The sequence below is a fragment of the Puntigrus tetrazona genome, chromosome 8 (assembly GCF_018831695.1).
Source record: "Puntigrus tetrazona isolate hp1 chromosome 8, ASM1883169v1, whole genome shotgun sequence".
Classification (NCBI taxonomy): domain Eukaryota; kingdom Metazoa; phylum Chordata; class Actinopteri; order Cypriniformes; family Cyprinidae; genus Puntigrus; species Puntigrus tetrazona.
In genome coordinates, this window is record NC_056706.1 from 5828465 (window position 1) to 5849877 (window position 21413).

At 36.2% G+C, this 21413-nt stretch overlaps 2 protein-coding genes across 3 annotated transcripts in view; both read left to right on the plus strand.

Moving 5' to 3' along the window:
• ntng2a (netrin g2a) overlaps positions 1-15958 on the plus strand; it is a 61532-nt gene extending 45574 nt beyond the window's left edge. Inside the window, exons 6-8 of one of the 2 annotated variants that reach the window (XM_043247041.1) lie at positions 10865-11032; positions 12996-13130; positions 14383-15958. In XM_043247041.1, coding sequence (XP_043102976.1) covers positions 10865-11032; positions 12996-13130; positions 14383-14600 — 521 coding nt within the window. In that variant the 3' untranslated portion in view covers positions 14601-15958. The remainder of the gene's footprint in view (positions 1-10864; positions 11033-12995; positions 13131-14382) is intronic. The other variant, XM_043247043.1, reaches the window with a different exon arrangement.
• A 1527-nt stretch (positions 15959-17485) lies between these two features.
• endog (endonuclease G) lies at positions 17486-20402 on the plus strand. Its single transcript, XM_043246883.1, has 3 exons — positions 17486-18153; positions 19577-19686; positions 19808-20402. Exons 1-3 carry the CDS (start codon positions 17605-17607, stop codon positions 20082-20084), a joined length of 936 nt encoding a protein of 311 aa, XP_043102818.1. The 5' UTR covers positions 17486-17604; the 3' UTR covers positions 20085-20402.
• The last annotated feature ends 1011 nt before the right edge of the window (positions 20403-21413 follow it).

Consider the following 21413-nt stretch of genomic DNA (forward strand, 5'->3'; position numbering starts at 1 on the left):
TGTGACTGAATGACCTATTAGGTGGCTTTTTAGCACCTCGTAATTTAGCTTGTGACTATTTTTGACCCACTTTGTGACAGTATTGACCACTACACCTTGTGGTTCAAAGATTATTATTTTTTTTTTATAAATTTATATTTTTATTCAATAATAATGTATCACGGAAAGACATTTATAATTCTATTTGTAAAAAAAGTAAATAAAAATTATAATAAGATGTTTCTTAGTGATAAAATGTTTCTTAAGCACCAAATGAGCATAATATAAAAAATAAAAAAATTAAATAAAATTCATTATTTTAAATTGCAATAATATTTCACTATATTTTGATCAGATAATTAAATAAATGCAGCCTTAATTTAAAACATTAAATACCCTCACTGAACTTGTGATTGGCATGTGTTGTAAACAGCTTCTATTATGATATTCTTCTTCGGGAAATCTGTTAAATAATGAATAAGCAATGATATGTAAAAATGATCAGTCATTCAGCTATGTTCACCCAAAAATCTAAATTCTGTAAATTCGCTCGCCCTCATGCTGTTCCAAACCTTTATAACTTTCTTCCAACTGTTCGTTGGTTCAGACGTCAAAACCATGGCTTTCCATAAATGTCCTGACGGAAGGTTTTGATTGAATTACGGTATAAAAGAGTACAAAGTCTTCTATTTTCCAAGATATGTCCCCCTTTATATAAACCAGTTTGAATACGAAAACTCAACTGATCTCAAAGAACACGAATCCCTCTGTGAATCTCTCACTGAATTATTACAGACTGAGACACAAATTATTTTCATCAACGACGCTCAGACTCAACACTAAATAAAACATCTATCAGTAATACGGGCCATTTTTCATTAGCAAACCATATAAATACAATAAACCAGCGGAATTAGGGAACAGTGTCTTCAGCCATGCTTTAATTATGAAACACTGGGGAGGGACGCAACCTTAATAAAACATCAGCATGCCTGAGAGCAGGAAGTATGGGCCTGCTGCGGTGCTCACTGTGGGCTGCCCACGCTGAATCCCAAAGCTCCCATCAGCACCGGCGCGGTGTGAACTGACATGGTCATTCCTCTTCCAGAGGGAAGACACCTGCTCCTACTGAGACAACCAGACAACAGAAAACAAACTAACTCGCATGAGACGCCGAATGCCACGGCCCATATTTGATGTACAGTACTACACTGGCATAGATAGAGATGATTAGCATTGTGCTGGCATTGAGGAGCATGAGTGACTTTAAGTAGGGTAGGGGGTGTTTTTTTGTTGAGCTTGTTAACAAGTTAGCGCTGCTATGAAAACAAATTTTATAAATGTTGTACATAACATATAATTTTTTGGCCTGTTTGCTTTCAACCAAGGTTTAAAGTAAATGCAATGCTAAATACACAGGCACATTAAACGGTTTAATTAAACATTGATCTATTAATGCAAGGTCTGATTTCATTCAAATATATAAAAAGGAATATACAAATGTATAAAAATAAATATGCAAAAAAGTTCATTAATTAACTACATTAGTTAACATGAACTAAAAATTAACAATACTGCTACAGCATTTATTATATCTTATATATATCATAATAAATCTTAGTTAATGTTAATTCCACATACAGTTAATATGTACATATATTTGTGTGTATTTTACAAATATAAAATTATATACATAAATGCTAGTATATAAGTGTTAAGTAATGAATTAATATTACAATTTATATAAAAATGGGGTTTTCAAAGCTTGACCTGTACGTTAATGTGCAAACGCATGCACAATAGATATCCAGTATTGATTTAAACCAATTAATCCGTGTATAAAAATGCGTGCAAACTGTAAGTATAAAAATCACAAATTATTTAATATTGTTAATGTTTGCCGTATAAGCACTGAACTTGATTGGCTTTTATGACCGGTTGACGTCATGTCTAAGTCCATCCCTTTATCAAACTCAATGAGTTTGTGCTTGTCCCCTTTAGTGCTGTGGGCTGCAGTAAAGTGTCTTTAGCGGCGTCCTTTATTTGTGGTCAGCGAATAGCTGAGATCAGGCTGATTTAGGCTCTGATGGGCAATACTGTCGTGGTATTTGATCCCTGCACTGGCGAGCTCATCCTTCTGTCTGCTGACTAGACACGGCCACCTCCAGTGACACATCGACTCCTGCCTCTACAGGCGGCTCAGCGATCCCTGAATCCCTCACCAGTACACCAGGTGACACAGACAGACACTGCATTAGCATCTTAAAGCAGTTCAGCTCGTGGATACAGACTTGATTCATGAAACCCTGAGTAATGGACGTGCTTTTAGCTCCCTGTTTTGCATGAAAGTCAACATGAAATGCTATTTGCAATGCATTTTACTTGCATAATATGACGCAATTCTCAAGGAAACGGGATATTCAGTGGGATGAGAATGTAGGATGCAAGTTGGTCGGGAATTAATTAGATTGTGAAAAGCGGGCCTGAATTACTCACAATAAGATCAGTATCTTGTACTGGGTAAAGTAAATAGGTGATGCAATTCGGAAGGAAACGGGATATTCAGTGGGATCAAAATGCAGGATGAAACGTGGTCGGGAATTAATTGGATTGCAAAAAGTGGACCAGACAAACCTTTGAATTAATTGCAAATATATCAATGTCCTGTACTGGGAAAATTAATAGGGATGATTTTCATTTCATGTTGACTTTAAAGTTCCTTTTCATTACTGTTTAGTAGCAGATGGTCTGTAGTGTGTGTTTAAGCATTGCTTGACTGATGGTTTAACTTTGTGGTTGAATTTATACTAGTCATGAAAAACATAATATATACACAATAATAGCATCTAAAAACAATAATCATTATCATCAGATATTAAATGCAATACACAAAAAACCTAGAAAACAGCTAGATTCAATATTTTTTTATATTATACAACCAAATGTAGCTAGATGTAGTCACTTGTAATTTTTACAGACTTTTGCATAAGTACAAGTATGTTTTCCAAAGCTAAATTTAAAAATAGAGGTGTTAACAGTAGGAGGTAGCTGGCCCTCTTTACTTACTCTCTCGGCTCTCGACTCAGCGCTGTAATTTTACTGTCCCAAGTGCTACTTGTGACGAGCTTTCTGCCCACAATGCCAGCTGCTACCATCTCGAGCCAGACAGACACCTCGTCTTTAACTACGGTGCCATCTCCGTCTAGTCCAACACTCACAGTCGTACCCACTGCACCTGACCGACCAGGTAAGAGAACTTCCTGTAAATGTCACAAACACAATTGGTTGACACATTTGCACAAGGCAATAACATATAAACAAACTTTCTTCTCTCAGTGTCTCCGGGTATTAGTAGTCACTAGATTTTGCATTTAGTAAAGTAAAGTGAAGCCATCAGAGCTCTGTTCGCAAAGACATTTCAACCTTGAAATAAGCCGTAATATATGCAAGCATGTGTCCATCTATTTAGGTTAGACATTCTTCATTTATTCGGTCTCACTTGTGTTAATAATTGAGAGGTGAAATATTCAACAGGGAGCATGTTTAAAGTCATACGGTGAGTTTTGTACTTTTGCCCTCCTGGTTGTGAGAATGCATACATTACAGTTATTTCATTAGAAGGCGCTTTTAATCTTTACTAGCTTTCAAAAGAGGCTGGAATATTTGAATTTGTATGTCTTCACTTTATACTAGGGTTTACTTCATGGGTAGGATGATTCAAATCTGGTACCGGATAAAACGAACAAGCAAACATTATTGTTAATTAAAATAAAATAACATTTTCAGCTAGTTGGCAAGGCAATATTTCTCAATTTAATTTAGTTTTACTTCAAGTAAAATGTAAGTATTAAACTAACTAAAATGTCAAACTAAAATGAAAAAAAAATTTAATTAAATAATAAAAATGAAAAACATTATAGTGTTCACTAAACTTTTTGAAATATTCTCTAAACCTGAATATCATTATATTATAGTGAAGCAGGCACAAAAACAACAGCGCAGGCAAGTAAACAAGGCCAAAAGCAAATTAAATACTTCTTAGTAAATTCCCTCCAGTTTCTTTGCTCTCTCGTACCGCACAGGGGACCTTGAGGAAAGCAGTGCATGCAGGGAATCACGCTTAGCTGTAATTCCTCTCATGACTGATGGCCGGAATGGTGCTCTATATTCTGATCTGAGGTATAGCGGGGTGTGGAGATTAAATGTGATTACTGCTGTGCTAAATCACTCATTAATTTATATGGGCCAAGGTGCCAAGTAACATACCATGTGGCGGCTCCTTAAACTATGTCTTCTTGAATCAAGCATTGAAGTCAGCAGGGCAGGTGGAGGCTTGCTGACTTGTAGTGTTTTGATGATAATGCTGTACTGATGACAAGCTGTTACCAATTTAAACGCTGTAAAAATAAATAAGTAAACAACTGACAATGAAATCTTTCAGACTTAAAGACGTCTGTGCCATAAAGACATAATTACTACAAAACGTTATTGCATTTTTTTTTCCCATGACACAATTTACAACCACTTACAATAAAAATACAAAAGTCCAAGAAATACATTAAAATACACATCATTTTAAAAGCCAGAGCATTCTGTAACCAGAAAATCTAACTATAGCTCAATCATTCCAATTATTGTAATTTTTATTTTCATAAAAGGTCAATATCACTAATATATTTTTTGCAATAAGCACATGCTGATTTACTGCATTTACAAGCAATATGTTCCTCTTACAAAGCAGCTTAATTTTCCAACCGGATGTGCTAGATAGCAGGTGTTCAGTTTTGTCGACTGCGAAGAAGGTTTTTCGTTTTGTTTGTGTAATCAAAACAATATGCCACTACCTCACCTATCCCACCATTTCTGCCTCACACCAGGTGTGTGTAGCGTTCGCCCTTTCAAACCTAATGGCGCTGAAGCTGTAACTATGAAAATGGCAAGCCCTGCCTCGAGAGATAAATCATTAAATACTCTGTTATTGTGAAACACAATCACTTTCAAGAGCACATGGCGTGGCGGTGGAAGCTCAGCTGAAGGCCGGAGCTCAATTCTTTCAGATCTATTTTTGAATAGCGATTGAATGAACAGCTGCTAAATATTTCATAAGAGAAAAGAGACCAGGTCATGGTAAGGAAGACCAAAAAGGGCCCAATTTATTGAACTTACGGAGAGAGAGATAGATACATGAAACCATAACAGGAAAACGCAGCGAGTCCTGTCCTTGAAGGGTTGCATGGGAGCACAAACGGGGGAAGTGATTCTATCAGGTCTTGTGTATCCCGTTTCTGCTGAACTGGAAATGGGCAAAGGTTGAATCGCTGCAATAACATCCATTATGTACAGTATGTAAGCCCAAAGGGCATCAATGGCATCCGTAGGCATTTATACGGCTTGACAGAATGGTTTAGATATCTGACTCTTTATGCTCTGTACACAATTACAGTTTCCGCAGCACCAGATGAGATACCCGATGCGGCCACCGCAGCAACTGACACCGTGACTGCAACAACTGGCTTTGTTACAAGCAATCCACTTTCTGTTCTTACTGAGGTTACTGATTCATTTGCCTCATCCTCTGGCGAAACTGCAACAACACTTAATATGGACATCCAAGCAATATCTTCTGCAACCATGGCAACAACAACCATGGCAACCTCTGAAACAACATCCTCAGCATCAGCTAGCACCATTCAACTGCCAACATCTCTTGCTGTTGATGCAGTTTCACTTGTTTCTGATGGATCTCTGGAGGAAACGGATGTAATGGTTACGGCAAATACTGCAGTGACCTTAATTACAAGCACAGTAGTGTCCTCGACTGATGCAGTGATGAAGACAGTTGATGCACTCTCTCCAGACACTGATTTGATAGTAGGAGCATCTGATGTTCCTCTAACTTCTGCATCTGATGGTGATGTACCTGCAACTGATGCCGTCGCAGCTGTAACAGATGCTCGAGCAATAGTTACAGTTTCTCTTGAGACTGCTTCCATTGCCCAATCAACTTCAGATTCAGGTGCTTCTGAAGGTCCAGGTGATGCAGAAGCAACCGATGCATCTGATAAAATGAAATATTCTCCTGAAGATCCAGTTGATGGTGTCGAAATTGTCACAGCAGGTACGGAAAAAGTCACTGATGCTACTCCTGAACCTAATGCTAAGACTGACAGTAAACCTCCATCTGAAGTAGGAGAGAAAAGTGAGGATTCTCCAGGCGAGACCAAGGAGGAAAAAACTGTGACAAATTTGGAGAAGACAGAAAAAGATACTTCTGAAAGTAAACCTGAAGTAAAAGAAAAGAGTGAAGATCCTCTAGCTGAGACAAAGGAGGACAAAAAAGAAACAAATCTGGAAGAGAACGATAGGGATGCTCCTGAAAGTGAATTACCTCCATCTGAAGTAGAAAAGAGTGAAGTTCCTTCTGCTGAGACCAAGGAGAAAGCCATGACAAATCTGGAGAATACTGATAAAGATGCTCCTGAAAGTAAACCTCCATCTGAAGTAGCAGAGAAGAGTGAAGTTCCTGAGACCAAGGAGGACAAAAAAGAAACAAATCTGGAGAAGAAAGATAAGGATGCTCCTGAAAGTAAACTACCTCCATCTGAAGTAGGAGAGAAGAGTGAAGTTCCTGACACCAAGGAGGACAAAAAAGAAACAAATCTGGAGAAGAAAGATAAAGAGGCCTCTGAAAGTAAACCTTCATCTAAAGTAGGAGAAAACAGTGAAGTTCCTCTAGCTGAGTCCAAGGAGGAAAAAACAGCAACAAATCTAGAGAAGAAAGATAAAAACGTAGAAGCCTCAGGTACCCTCAGCAAATCTTGACATCTTAAGTATAATCCCTCCTTGCTAAAGTGCAAATTACACTATGATACACTTTTAAAGGAGTTTCACAAGTTCATTTTGGAAGTGCAATCTGTTGAAGTTTGTGTCACACAATTCAAATTGCCTTCAGAACAGTACGGCAGAGGCCTGCCTTTCTTAAAGGAATAGTAAATAAAAATTCTGTCATCATTTACACACCCTTAAGACATTCCAAACCCGTATGACTTACTTTCTTCTGTGGAACACTAAAGGTGTTGTTTGGCAAAATGACAGCCTCAGTCACTGTTCACTTTCATTATACAGGAAAAAAAAAAAAAAAAAAAAAAAAATATATATATATATATATATATATATATATATATATATATATATATATAGAGAGAGAGAGAGAGAGAGAGAGAGAGAGAGAAGAAAATAAATATATATTATTTTTTGTTTTGTTTTGTTTTTGCAATAGTCTATCTAAATAAAAGATTCCTTTTGATTCCTTTTCCACTGAGGACAGCAAGTCATATGGGATTGAGTAAATAATGACAGATTTGTCATTTTGAGTGAACTATTCCTTTAAAACAAAACACTGAAGTTTTATACTGTATAGCCATTCTATTATTGAATAAGCAATACTGATTCTGACAGAAAGAACCGATTAAACAAATTAATTACCCAACCTTGTTAGGACCTTTGGGAGGTTCAAGTTTTAATGATATTTTTATGTTAATTATAAGTACACGTGTTAATGAACAGCCCTTTGTACATTCCGTGAAATAACGATTAAAACAATATCCTTAAATGTGCAACCCATATGTCAGCATAAAAGAAATCATGTGTCAGATTTGAACAACTAATAAAATGAACTGGAAAAAATGTCATGTGACGTGTTCTTCTTCAAACGCTCATGGTCTCTCTGGTGTAAACAGTATCTGGTGACATTAAGAAGAAGAACGAGGCTGGGAAAACCGGAGAGAGCGGGGAAGCCAAAGAGGAAAAGAAAGAGAAGGAAAAAAAGAAAGAGAAAGATTATGAAAAAAAAGACTATGAGAAAAAAGGTATACAGCATTTGTCGTTGAGTGTGTGCACCGTGCAAACAGATACTGCACTCATCCGACACAACGCTTAACTTTTTAAATGACTGCGGTCTAAAAATGCATTTATGCTTGACTGGATTGTATCTTCCAGTAATGCTGCTGTGGATGAGATGGAGTATCTGCTAGTGAAGAACATTTGCAGCTTGTAGCATATTGATTGGTTTAGCTGCCATTAGATCCACAAGAAAGAAACTCTAAACCCCGGTTTCTTCTAGTTTTAGACTGTTTTGTTTACAGTGGGCCTGTAGGTTTTCCTAAATAACAGTAGCAACGTTTTAGTGTATCTAGTTTTACATTTTCTGCCCTTACGGTGCGTTTTTCCACATCGTTGAGTGATTTGTGCCAACAGTGCAGCAGCGTTAGCCAACAAAGAAAATAACGTTGCTTTTATTCTAAAGTTGTCGCAAGGATTTTGATCCTTGGGGGGCCGAGAACGCAGTTGTCAAGAATAGCGTACATCAGATTTCAAGGTAAGGCGATGCTTTAAATCAAGCCAGCAAAAAGACGTTATTTTCAGAGTTTTAATGACATTTTATGTGAATGATGTATTTATATGCATTAGCGCTCCTGTAGGCGATGCTTATCAAAGGACAATACGGTTTTGATTTCTGTTTTTCTGAATATGAACAGACACTAATATGGAAACTGTGGAAAAATTGCTTCCTAAATGTTATTCATTTCCTCTCTTCCATGTCGCCCTTTCTTGTCTCTCTCTTTTCTTTGTGCTCGCATGTTTTGTTTTTTGCTTTGTCTCATAAGGTAAGCCGCTCGTGATGTATCGTGTTTGCTAGAAAACAGAAGGATCTCCCCCAGGCTGTATAATCAAAAGCGTCCTCTTCTAGAAAGTAGCTATTTTGCATTTTCACTCGTCGAGTGTTAGACAGCTGTCTGCTGAAGATGCAAGATCGTTTGTGAAACATCGCTCCATCCCTTCACCAATCTGGGGAGTAATTGAGCATTTATATTTAATTAGCTGCTCTTGCCCCCCGTCCCACTGCTTGGCTGACTGTGACACAGCAGGACCCCACGTCGCCAGCATCTTTAAAACATCGTATCAATTATTCAAAGCCCCAAGTGTCCAAACAGCAAAGAATCGAAAAGATCAGCTTCTCAAACACAACTTTAACAGCAGCTCATTATCACTGTTTATCAGTGTTATATTAATGTCCATTTAAACTATGTTAATTAAGGCCTACAGGTGGGTTTACACACTCATACTGATGACTTTCTACTGTTTAGTCAATCTGTTTGGAGATGTCTCAAATACTTTGTTATGTAAAATGAAATTTAAAATCTAATCTTCTGAGAAGATTTTTTTACTTAATATCTGAATATACCGCCATAACAACAAGCTAAATGGAATAATTATCTGGTGTGTGCAGACTTGTAAATGATAAAAAATATCATATTTATTTAGTGCATAAATAAAATAATGCGTAACAGTAATAAGGAATAAAAATACTAGTTTCTTGTTAAACTATACTATGGCACTTAATTCTACAGCCCTGTTCCACATGTACATATTACGTACTTATTATAGCAATTGCAATAACATTTTAACTAGGTAGTAACCCTGAACCTACCCCTAAACCTAGCCTTAAAGGAATAGTTCACCCATTTTTATTTATGACTGCTATTAGCTGTAAAACTATATTGTTTGGTTTACATTATTATTTGGGTTACACTTTATTTCACAGCACACATATTTACAGTAAGCTTATGTACTTACAAGGGTTAAAGGAATAGTTCACCCGAAATTCTGTCGTCATTTACTCATCCTCAAGTAGTTTCAAACCTGTATGAATTTCTTTGTTCTGCTGAACACAAAGGGAGATTTTTAGAAAAAAGTTTGTAAGCAGGCTGTTTTTAGTCACCACTGACTTACATAGTAGGAAACAAATACTATGGAAATCAATGGTGACCCAAAACAGCCTGGTCACAAAACTTTCTTCAAAATATATTCCTTTGTGTTCAGTAGAAAAAAGAAATTCATACAAGCACTTGAAAGAAACTACTTGAGAGTGAGTAAATGATGACTTTTTGTGAACTATACCTTTACATACGCTCACTGTACGTGTACTGTAAAAAAATAAGTAGCCCGAATAATAATGTAAACCAAACAATATAGTTTTACAGTTAATAGAAGGCATAAATAAAAATGAAAAATAAGAGACCATAAGGAAAGCAATCTAGGCTACAGTGATCTACAGCTGACCTTTCGTAAGCATTGGTGGTTTTACTGTTGCTGACTCGGACAAGCTTTAGAGTACATCCCATAGGAATGAACTGCAGATTTTCATGATCAGTATAATTTTCATTAAAAAGTGCTCATAAAGTGGTAAAAATTATTGGAAATTAGTCCTATGTGGGCTGGAATGAATCATGACGCTGCAAATCATTTTTTCATTTTCAAGATGTTGTTAAGTGATACAGTAAAATAATTACAAACTGAAAAGAGTATCAATCAAAAATAGAGGCGAATGCCAGTTACAGTCAAATAAAAAAATGAAAGAATTTTTTTTTTTATAGCGATTACAAGTGATAAGTGGTATTAAGTGTTTCTAGAGTTTGTACAGTATACTGTAACACTGAGTTAATGAAATTTTAAAAAATGACATTCAAGGCTGTACACGATTCATTGATACAAAATAAAAGTTTATGTGTGTGTGTGTATATATATATATATATATATATATATATATATATATATATACACACATACACACACACACATACATACATATATATATCCATAAACTTAAAAGCAAGATAAAAGTGGACAGCTACAGTGTTTAAGGTAGGATTTGTCAGCAGCTGGCTAATATGATCTTAGCCTAAAATAGTCTTAGCCTAGTTTATAGTCTTCATAGCATCTACATGTCACGCCCATGTCCTCTCATCCATGATGTGTCTTTTCCCCTTCCTGTCCCTCGTTCCCTGATCCACAGACTAACACCTATCTACTCTTTCTCCATCAGACTGCGAGTGCAATGGTCACTCAAATCGCTGCAGTTACATTGATTTCATCAACATTGTGACTTGTGTGAGCTGCAAACACAACACTAGAGGGCAGAACTGTCAGCACTGCCGCCTCGGATACTTCCGGAATGCTTCTGCTGAGCTGGACGATGAGAATGTTTGCATAGGTCAGTCAGATATCACTCCACGCCAATCCGTTTCACCGTCCCCCCGACGCACCCACACCACGCCCGCTCAGAAATTGTCCTTTTCTGGCCAAATGATACGTATGGAACTGGAAAGGTCGAGTAATCTTTCTCATTACGCATACGGCACAACATTTGGTCTGCCATTGCCTTGCCATACATGTGACAATTTCTGACCTACTGAAGTCCAACAGAAGTATGGATTTAAATATACTAATATCATGCATCATTCATTTTAGAGACTCGCAAGAAATCTTCTCTCGGCCGTCTTCTTTTATTTAATATCTAGGACACTTGCATTTAACTTGCATTTTTAGCTTTAGACTGTTATTATCTGTATTGATATGAGAGTAGCATGAAAGAAATGCCACACGAAAAAATGCCATTTTGTCCTTTTTTTATACATGATCTTAAAGTCAACGTGAAATGCAACATCCATAGTACGATGGGATTGTATTTCATCTGTAAGGAACTGAACGAATTTTAAAAAGTGGATAGTACATGGTTAAACTAAAAAGACATATTTGTGATTTTTACATCACAGGCATTTTGATAAAATATTATGAAGATTTTTTTTTTTTTTTTTGCAGTAAAATGAGCCATTCGTTACAAGACAAGGAACGCGTATTAAAAAAAAAACCATTTCGATTTCATGTTGAATTTAAAATGTTGGGCAGAAGGGATACAATACAGAAATCCTGAGATTAATAGTTCTTTTCTTTTTGCTTTTTGATGAAAACTGCTCCAAGAGCTGTTCAAGCAATCTGTCACAACACTTTGATAATGATACAGTGACCTCTACTGGAAATATACACACACATAAATCACTGTGCTATGACTGACAGATGCCCAGATGGACAAATTATGCCCTTGTGAATGCATAGGGCAAACCCTGCTTACATGACTGATAAACAACCACTGATCACAAGAAGTGATTTTCTCCTGCAAACACGTGTAAATATACGCCTATTGCCTTTAGGCTACGCTATATTGCCTTTAGGCAAAATGCTGTAACTATATATATATATATATATATATATATATATATATATATTTTTTTTTTTTTTTTTTTTTTGGACTAGGACTGATATTTGGGAGTATTTAGCAAATATTTTTTGTGCCTTTCAGAATTCTACAGTAATTTCTGCTGCTTTTACTTTTATGTAAACAGTTTTTCTCATGAGAATTGCTATGCAGCCGCTATTACTTAAAGGAGTAGCTCACCCAAAAATGAGAATTTGCAATTATTACTTTTTCATATTTTCATTTTTGAGTGAACTATTGGCCCTCAGGCCAAGCGGGATGTAGATACGTTTGTTTCTTCATTGGAACAAATTTGATAAACATAGCATAAATTTCTTGCTAACTAATGGATCCCGTGCAGCGAATGGGTGCCGTCAGAATAACAACTGATAAACAACACCAATTATTGCCTTCTCCAGTCAGGCGAGGAATCAGGTGAGGAACGTAGTTTACAAGCAAAAACAGTCCAGGAGATCTCTAAAGAAATGTACTGGTTGAGGGCATGGACTTTTTTGTACTGGTGGAGCATTGGTAAGCAAGTGATGTAATGCTGAATTTCTCAAAATCTGTTCACCCGAAGAAACAAATTCATCTACGTCTTGGATTGCCCGAGTATGAGTACATTTTAAACAAATGTTCCTTTATAAGTAAACGGTTTCTTTAAGGAGCCCAACACAGTTTTACTGCCCCATTAGGAACACAGTTAAAAATAGTTTCTAACTATATCCTTGAACATGCAAAGCGGTAATCTTGGAAGCGTGAAACGAGCTATTTTCAAGTTTTACACACTGAAAGTTACACTGTATTCATAGTCCAATTAAATGTAACACAAAAAGAAGACAGCATAGCTTTCTTCTTCGAGGTTTTTAGCGGAACAAATAATCTACAGTTGCTGAATAATGATTATATTCTCTATACGCAGAGTGTAACTGTAATCAGCTGGGCTCCTTTCACGCCCGGTGCAATGACACAGGCTTCTGCCAGTGTCGAGAGGGCACCACGGGCCAGAAGTGCGAGGACTGCCTGCCCGGATATACCTGGAAGCAAGGCTGCGTGCGTAAGTCACACTTCTTTCACAAAGACACTAAACACAGGATTAGTCATTAAAGACACATTCTGAGATGGATGACAGCGCTCGTACAACAAATAAAGTGCTGTGAACGAACAACATATGGGTGTCGCTTCACTCAAACATATGAGCAACATTGTTGTTACTCACAGAGGTCTTTGCCGTTGCGCTAGTGCTGTTCGCAGCAGTTGTGTATTATAGATACTTGTGGGTGGGGTGATACAGTGGCTAAACCAGCAGAAGAAGACCTTGCAACGAATTGGATGCAAACCTACAACGGCTTATCACAATTCAACACTAACAAAATTTCTGTTTACAAAGATACACTTGATTGTGACAGTTTTTTCACATTTGTTCAGGCACTCAGGAACATTTTTTAGATTAACACATTATACAAAATTATCCGAAAACAATGTATATACGGGATTAAAACGACATTTCTAGATTTCAATCACTGTTGATGGATCGCAAATGACGATAATTCACAGATCCCAGGTCATCATTATCAGCTTTCGTTTTTATCACAACGAGTGTAATACCGCTTAAAATATTTCTTGCTTTTGCCCCTCGAAATTAGAAAGTTTTCAGCGTAATTGCAATCTAGTTTTTCTGAGTAAAAAAATAAATATGATGCATGTTCCCCTGATATTAAAAGACCTTATTTCTACCTTAAATATTAATTAGTTGTAATTTTACATTTTGATAAATTTGCCACTCTCCTAGTTTTTTCCCATTGGTTAGTAAGATTGTTTTGCCAATTTAAAACATGAAATAAAATTTGTAAAATTAAAAAGTAAAATTGAATATGCTCCCTTATTGTTTTATATATTTTAATATGTGCAAGTCAGAATAAGCTTGTCGTTTTACATAAATATTGTGTTACACTGAATTTCAGTGTATCGTTATTTTAACATAATTTCAACATTTTATTTTTTACAAAACTTATCTAATACCTCAAAAGTAGGCAATTTTACTTAGATTTAATGTACTTTCTACGGACATAAGATTACTTTTGTCAATTTCTTTTGATGTGGACATCTTGACGCCTTTCACCCCCATATATTAATTAAACAAACACACACACACACACACACACACACACACACACAATCCTGCTGCTACTGCTGTTTAGGGTATAAAATTTTGAAAAGGGCACCTGAAAAATGACTGCTACACCCTTTTCACATTTAGAGACATGTAACGTCATTAATGAGAATCTCCCCTCTGTCCTTCCTCCCAGCAAACGTGTGCGACGACGAGCTGCTCCTGTGTCAGAACGGCGGCTCCTGCATCCAGAACCAGAAGTGCGTGTGTCCACCCAGCTTTAGGGGTGTTTTGTGTGAGCAGTCACGCTGCCAGGGCGAGAAAGGGTGCGACGGCGCATCGGCCTGCTACCTCAGCACACTGACGCTGCTGCTCTGCCTTCTAGCCAACAGCCTGCTTAAAGCCAGCGCCTAGAAACCCATCTCAAGTCGATATCCATCCTAGTCTACGCAGGCCAAAGGGCTGAACCCTGCGGATGAAGAGAGAGTGGCCTGAACCCGTACAGACCCAGCCTCACGGTGCTGAAATCTTTTTTTTGGAAATGGCGGCGGCTGCGCTGAGGTCAAAAAAGCCTTCACGAGACGGGCGGTTTAATCGCTCGCCTCCTAGCATCACTGATCGCCTGGACTTTATACCAAAAAAACAGAATAAAAACAACTTCACGTTCAGTTTCAGCTCACTCTACACAAATCTCGGAGAAATATACAAGACGCGGTTTCGTTTCCTTTGCGTTTCTACCTTCTGTGTAGTTTCGACGCTCACCGAGGTACAAGCACTGCACCTAGCCAGCTTGTTTTAACCAACAACAAACGGTCGATATCACGGAAGCCTACTTATGCCAAGTTATTCTTCTTCTCTTGAAGACTTGTTTTTACATTTCCTTTCATTGCTGCATTTTTCTCGCATTTTATTGCCATTGAGGTTGTAACAAGTAGATGAAACCGATGGAAAAAATGTTTAATGGTGTTCTGCTAGTACGAGGAATGAATGTCTCTATAGCTTGTGTTTGAGATTACGTTTATGGAATGTAGAAAGAGGTTTTAAACTATCACACTGAACAAATATACATATATTGGTCTATCTGAAAGGAAATATGAAGTATTGTATATTATAATTATGATTATTATTTCAATATTTTTGGTAGAAATGGTTATTTTTGTTGAGTAAACGTTACCATTGTAAAGACATTGCAGCCCTTATTGCAGTGCATATGGTATTCACAACATGGTAAAACTATATTTGATGATACGTCAGAAAACATCTCTAATATATTTGGAATATTCATATCATTACATTTAAATAAAGCATAAACGGTTCATTACATGCACAGCTTTAGCTCAATGTAACCTGCACACGATCATCTTGTTACTGGCATGTATTCATGACCATTCAGGACTGCTTACTGACACGTGATGATAAGTACATCCCTAAAGCACAAAGTCCCACAAACCCCGAATAAATACTAGATAATTATAAAGCACAGAGAATTTTTTAAAAAATGCATCGCCAATCAACACAATTAGAATGGCCATTCAGATGAACAATTTAAAAAAATTCAGCATACTGTATATCATGCGATCGGGTTATTTTTCAAATAATTTGATTTTCCTTGCGCGAGTCTCGAAGAAACGCCAAAATCTTTAGCGGCTCATGGGCTTATTGGTGTATTTCGTATTTACAAATGCTTTACATTCATGATGAGCCGGGGCAAATAAAATACTATCAACAAATATTATAAATGAATAAATCCTGACAATCAGAAAGCACAAAGAGACGTGAGTGAATTGTCTTTCTTTAGACTCTGTCCTTCTGTATTCACGGTTAGTGCCTGCTGCAGCATTACTCTGCACGAGTCACAAGAGTCATTGGTATTAGGCCATTTTTTTTTATTCCTTAAGAAAGTTTCACAAGGTGAATCAGCTGTATATATGTCTACAGACCCAGAATCAAATGTGCTGAGCCGTGTGCACGGCTCTAACCACCTGCACTGAAATAAATAAATATACCCTTAATAACACACAATTTGAGTCAGCAGAGCTTATGCCAGGTGGAGACTTTTGCTTTCTGGAAATAAACAAGGCTCTATCCAAGCATGAGTTAAATACAAACTACTCACAGAAATAAACTGCATGCTGGATAACGTACAATGCATTATGTAATTAACACTTATTGCACATGTAGTGGGCTCATTTTTCCTAAAGTCTTATCATTTTGTAATTTACTTTTTATTTACTTGTATTTACATTTTTATACCTACTGTGGGCTATACAGCAGACAGATCAGAAAAAATAAGATAGCGTAGTGAGGGACTGACGGTTTGCTTAGATGAAGATGTCAATTTGATATTAATTTTTAAGTACTTTAAAGCATAGCTTGTAGTGTTGGTATTTCTAGATTATTATCAATCAGCACGGGATGATCTGAAGTGATCTAAAGTAAAAAAAAAAAAAATCTAACCGCCTAATATCTAAATCACAAAAACTGATCACATCTGTTGGTAATACTTAACAATGATTGAGCTGTTGTTCATACAATAATGTCACTTCCTGGAGGATGACAGGAAAGAACTAGCTAGTTGAGGTTGATTATCAATTAAAGCCCAGATCAGAATTAATATTTGAGTCATAGAAGTAATACTTCATATATGATTTTTTTAATTGTTAGGATTTTTTTTTATTATTTCAGTTTAATTTTCTCATCTGGTTTAACTATGTACGTATAAAAACGTATATATAAAAAAAGATTTAAAAAAACTAAAAAAAAAGACAATGAAAGCAATGAAAGATCGAAAACTTTAAAAATAATAAAATAATAATAAACATAGATATAAAAATTAAAAAACGGTATCTCAAAAATACTATAATAACATTGTTTAAAAAACAATACCAGGATTAAAAGTGATTTTGAGGAAAAAGGAAACTATTTAAATATTTTAAAGGAACTGACATACTCTACTTCTGATGGATATATATATATATATATATATATATATATATATATATATATATATATATATATATACACACACACACACACACACACACACACACACACATCCATTTTAGAAGTGTAAAGATGCACACCAGCTCAAATCAAATTTTAAAATGACAAAATTGTTTGACATAATTGTGATAGTAATAAAAAGATAATTAAACGAATAATTAAACGAAATATTCTGCACTATTTAGGAGTGTTTCCGATTTGAAAATGATCTGCACGGTAGGAATGGCCTGTAACTTTAATTCCGAAACTGGACTCTGCCTTTTTAAGAAAAAGCGTGATGTCATAAACATGCGACTAAATGTCCTGTGCGTTTGTTTAACCGGTGAGACCGACTCACGCGGGTCATGTACATACAGTGGGGAAAACAACTGCACTTTATTCGTTTAATTTAATTAACTGTATTTATTAAGTGTGAATGATGCATCGTGTCTTCCGCTCGCGGTGGGTATTATCCGGGCTGTCGGTGACAGCTGGCATAGGCATCGGTGCCACCTTGACAGCAACCGGCGATCGCCTTAACAAAACACGGGAGACGAGTCACAGCGGCGGGCTGCTGGACCGCGTCCCGGTCATCCCCATCCCGAGCGTCGACGCGGCGTCAGAGATCAGCCCGTACCAGCCGGGACAGCTCGCTGTGAGCAGATCCACGGCTGTGATGAAGTACGGCTTTCCTTCCCTGTCCAACATCAAGAACAGAGAGTCTTACGTGACCTCATACGACCCCAGAAACAGGACCGCGGCCTGGGTCATAGAGCAGCTCAACCCCGACACGGTAACCGGGACCTCGGACAGAAAGTTCTGCGAATTCAAAGAGGACGACTCGGTTCATGTTTACCACAGATCGAGCAATGCGGATTACAAGGGCAGTGGATTTGACAGGGGTCACCTGGCTGCAGCAGCCAATCACAAATGGAGTCAGAAAGCCATGGATGACACCTTCTACCTGAGCAATGTGTCACCGCAGGTGAGCGACTCACCGTATAACAGATGCTCAGCCCTCTTCAATGAGGCCTTACTGCAAACTGCTGTTAAGACATTACATTTACAATGAAAACGTGTCATTAGATGGTATTAATAATCCATTTTAAAAACACCACATATATGCATTATATGTAACTTATTTTTCAATGTACATTTATCAGTGATTTGTATTTAATAATGAATATTAATAATTAAAAAATCCAAATTTACAGTTCAAAATGCCCTATAAAGTGTTTATTAGTGCGTGCGTGTCTAATTAATTATTTTTAAAAATCCAAGAAAAAATTAATAATAATCAGTTCAAAAATGCTACCTATATATAGTATTATATATTATATATATATATATATATATATTTATTATTTATTAAATACTATATATATATTTATTATCAATATATATATATATATATATATGATATATACGTATATACATATACATGTGTATACATATACATATATATATATATATATATATATATATATATATATATATACACATATACATATATACACACATATACATATATATACATACATATACATATATATATACACATACATATACATATATATATACACATATATATATACACATATATATATATATATATATATATATATATATATACACACACACACACACACACACACAATAATATAGCAACAGGGTACGATATAAAACAATAATGTACGAGAGGCCATGCTGTAATATAAATAAATCTATTATATTTATTCACGATACAGCACTGCCTCGTGTACCTTACTGCTTTTCTAAGACGGTTACCACACACAAAAATATTAAAACAAACAAAAAATATTTAAATAAAAAGATCATGTGACAAGAGTTTAGGTTTTGTAGCGGAAACGCCAGTGTCTTCATTCTAAAGCGCGCTGGTGTAAACGCGGCCTAATAGGGCTTAAATAAACACAGACAATAGCTAATCATACACTGTATTGTTTTTTAACACCGCCATATATGCTATTTTTCCTTACACAAAACGTCTGTTTTCCTCTTAATTTCAAAACAGACTGATTCGCGCAAGATTGCAAGCATTACAGTGTAAACTGATTGACATAGATAATCATACCTGAAACAGAAAACTAATAAATACCTTAAATTTCTCTTCTCACGTCGAAAACTGCGGGCTTTCACAGAGACACACATCAATGCATCTTTGCATGAGAAGCGTTTATTAGACGGGGAAGGGCGTGGTCTCAGAATTGAAGATGCAACATATCGCCAGCAGGGGTCACTCATACTTCATTAAATAAATAACAGCCATTTGATTTAGACAAAATACATAATACACACAACCATTAAAAGGGATGCATGTGGTTACTTTTTTTTTTTTTGTTTGCACGGATAATTATGGCTGTTAATATTGCAGATTTCTTTCCCCTCAGAATCCTCATCTAAACCAGAACGCATGGAACAACTTGGAGAAATATTGTCGCTCTCTCACTAAGCATTACCAGAATGTCTTTGTGTGTACCGGACCGCTCTACTTGCCCCGGTACAAGCCTATCAATACGCTCTTAAAAAGCACTGCTCGAGATCCTGAAATCAAAACTATTTAATCACCCGATATTGTAATGAATTGATAGAACCTAATTGTTCGCTCTCTGCACCTACAGACAGGAACCTGACGGGAAAATGTATGTGAAGTATCAGGTTTTGGGAAAGAACCATGTAGCCGTGCCGACTCACTTCTTTAAGGTGGTGATCCTGGAAAAGCCAAGGGGAGACGTGGAGCTGCGGTCCTATGTGATGCCCAATATGCCAGTAGATGAGAAGATTCCTCTAGAGCGCTTCCTGGTTCCCATCGAGAGCATCGAAAGAGCGTCTGGACTGCTGTTTGTACCAAACCTCATGAAGAGGACCAGCAGTCTGAAAGCCATCACTGCAGGCTAGTGAGGAGTTTACAGGAGATGGCTGAGGGGGAATGTTAAATTCCTCTAAAGGTTTCATTATGTCAAACATTTAGAAAGTTATAAAGTCAGGGAAATTATTTAATTTTCGATATATGTGGTAAAACTACTGAGAGAGATCATATCATTCACTAGGACAGGCTGTATTGTTTAATGAGGAAGATTTCGTGTCACTGTTTTTAGATGTCAGCCCAAAATTAGGATTTTTAACCGAGCCAAACCTTTGTGAGAAATTAGATTTCAATTTCGTCTGCGAAATGGCATTTATACTACTGAAAAAAAAACAAAAAAACATCCGTTATCCTTGAGTCATGTGTGTTTTTTATTCACATTTGATCATGATTCGAAATTAATGGTGTTTAGAAACAATATCGTTTTTTTTTTTTTTTATCCTCTTAAAATAAACTTAATTCATGACTGGCAACATGTTAAACGCATTATTTGCTATATAACTGAATTATATACTCAAGTATACAATCTACAGTGTGTATAACAGACCTCTAAATAAGACAGGATGATTTTTAAATAATTTAGTGAATGAAGACAACCCACATAAAAAAAATGATAGTCATTTATGGTATGTACTATTTCTGTAAAGTAGTTTAATTTGTTTGTGGTAATATAACAACTACGGTAGTATAAAAAATTATTTTACCCAATACTGTACTTTTTTCTACAACTATAGGGTATATTATACTACAATAGTTTTTTTTTTTTTTTTTTATAAAATTAAAATCTTGATTGTCAGTAGGATTCAGTTGTTTTGATCAACATCACATGTAATATCCTACATATCCTATCTTTTAATAGCCTTATCTGCCTTAAAAAGCAAATTACAAAAACTGTGCACATCCACTTGAAAAGCACTAGATGGCGCTATGGTCTCAAACAACTATCATATTATTTCAAGAGATTGAGTTGTACCGTTATGAAGAAGTCAAGGTTAGCACGGTCCAGTAATTACACACACACACACACAAAAACACCTTTCGCCATTGAATTACATTCAAAAGAAGCAGTGTGAAATTCCACATACTCTTTTGAAATAAAATGCGTTAAATACATCACAGATATTCTATTGTATTACGTCACGGCTTGCTTTTTAAAGAAAGACGTCAGTGATGACACTCGTGGACAAATACTTTGCTTTTATTTTGAACGGCACTCACTGAAGTGCACCCATCTTGACAATGGCATTCTACATGGATATATACATTCTGTCCATAGCATTTTTACTTAACTTTACACAGGTGAAACAATATATCTTTTTTTTTTTTTTTTTCCTCAACAACAGTATTTTTCTTGGACTGTA

What these genes read in the sequence shown, in the direction of transcription:
- endog (XM_043246883.1), top strand. Translation starts at nt 17,605, where the DNA reads ATGATGCATCGTGTCTTCCGCTCGCGGTGGGTATTATCCGGGCTGTCG. An exon ending in TGAGCAATGTGTCACCGCAG is followed by an intron (nt 18,154 to 19,576) that starts GTGAGCGACTCA and finishes CTTTCCCCTCAG; the next exon opens with AATCCTCATCTAAACCAGAA. An exon ending in GGACCGCTCTACTTGCCCCG is followed by an intron (nt 19,687 to 19,807) that starts GTACAAGCCTAT and finishes CTGCACCTACAG; the next exon opens with ACAGGAACCTGACGGGAAAA.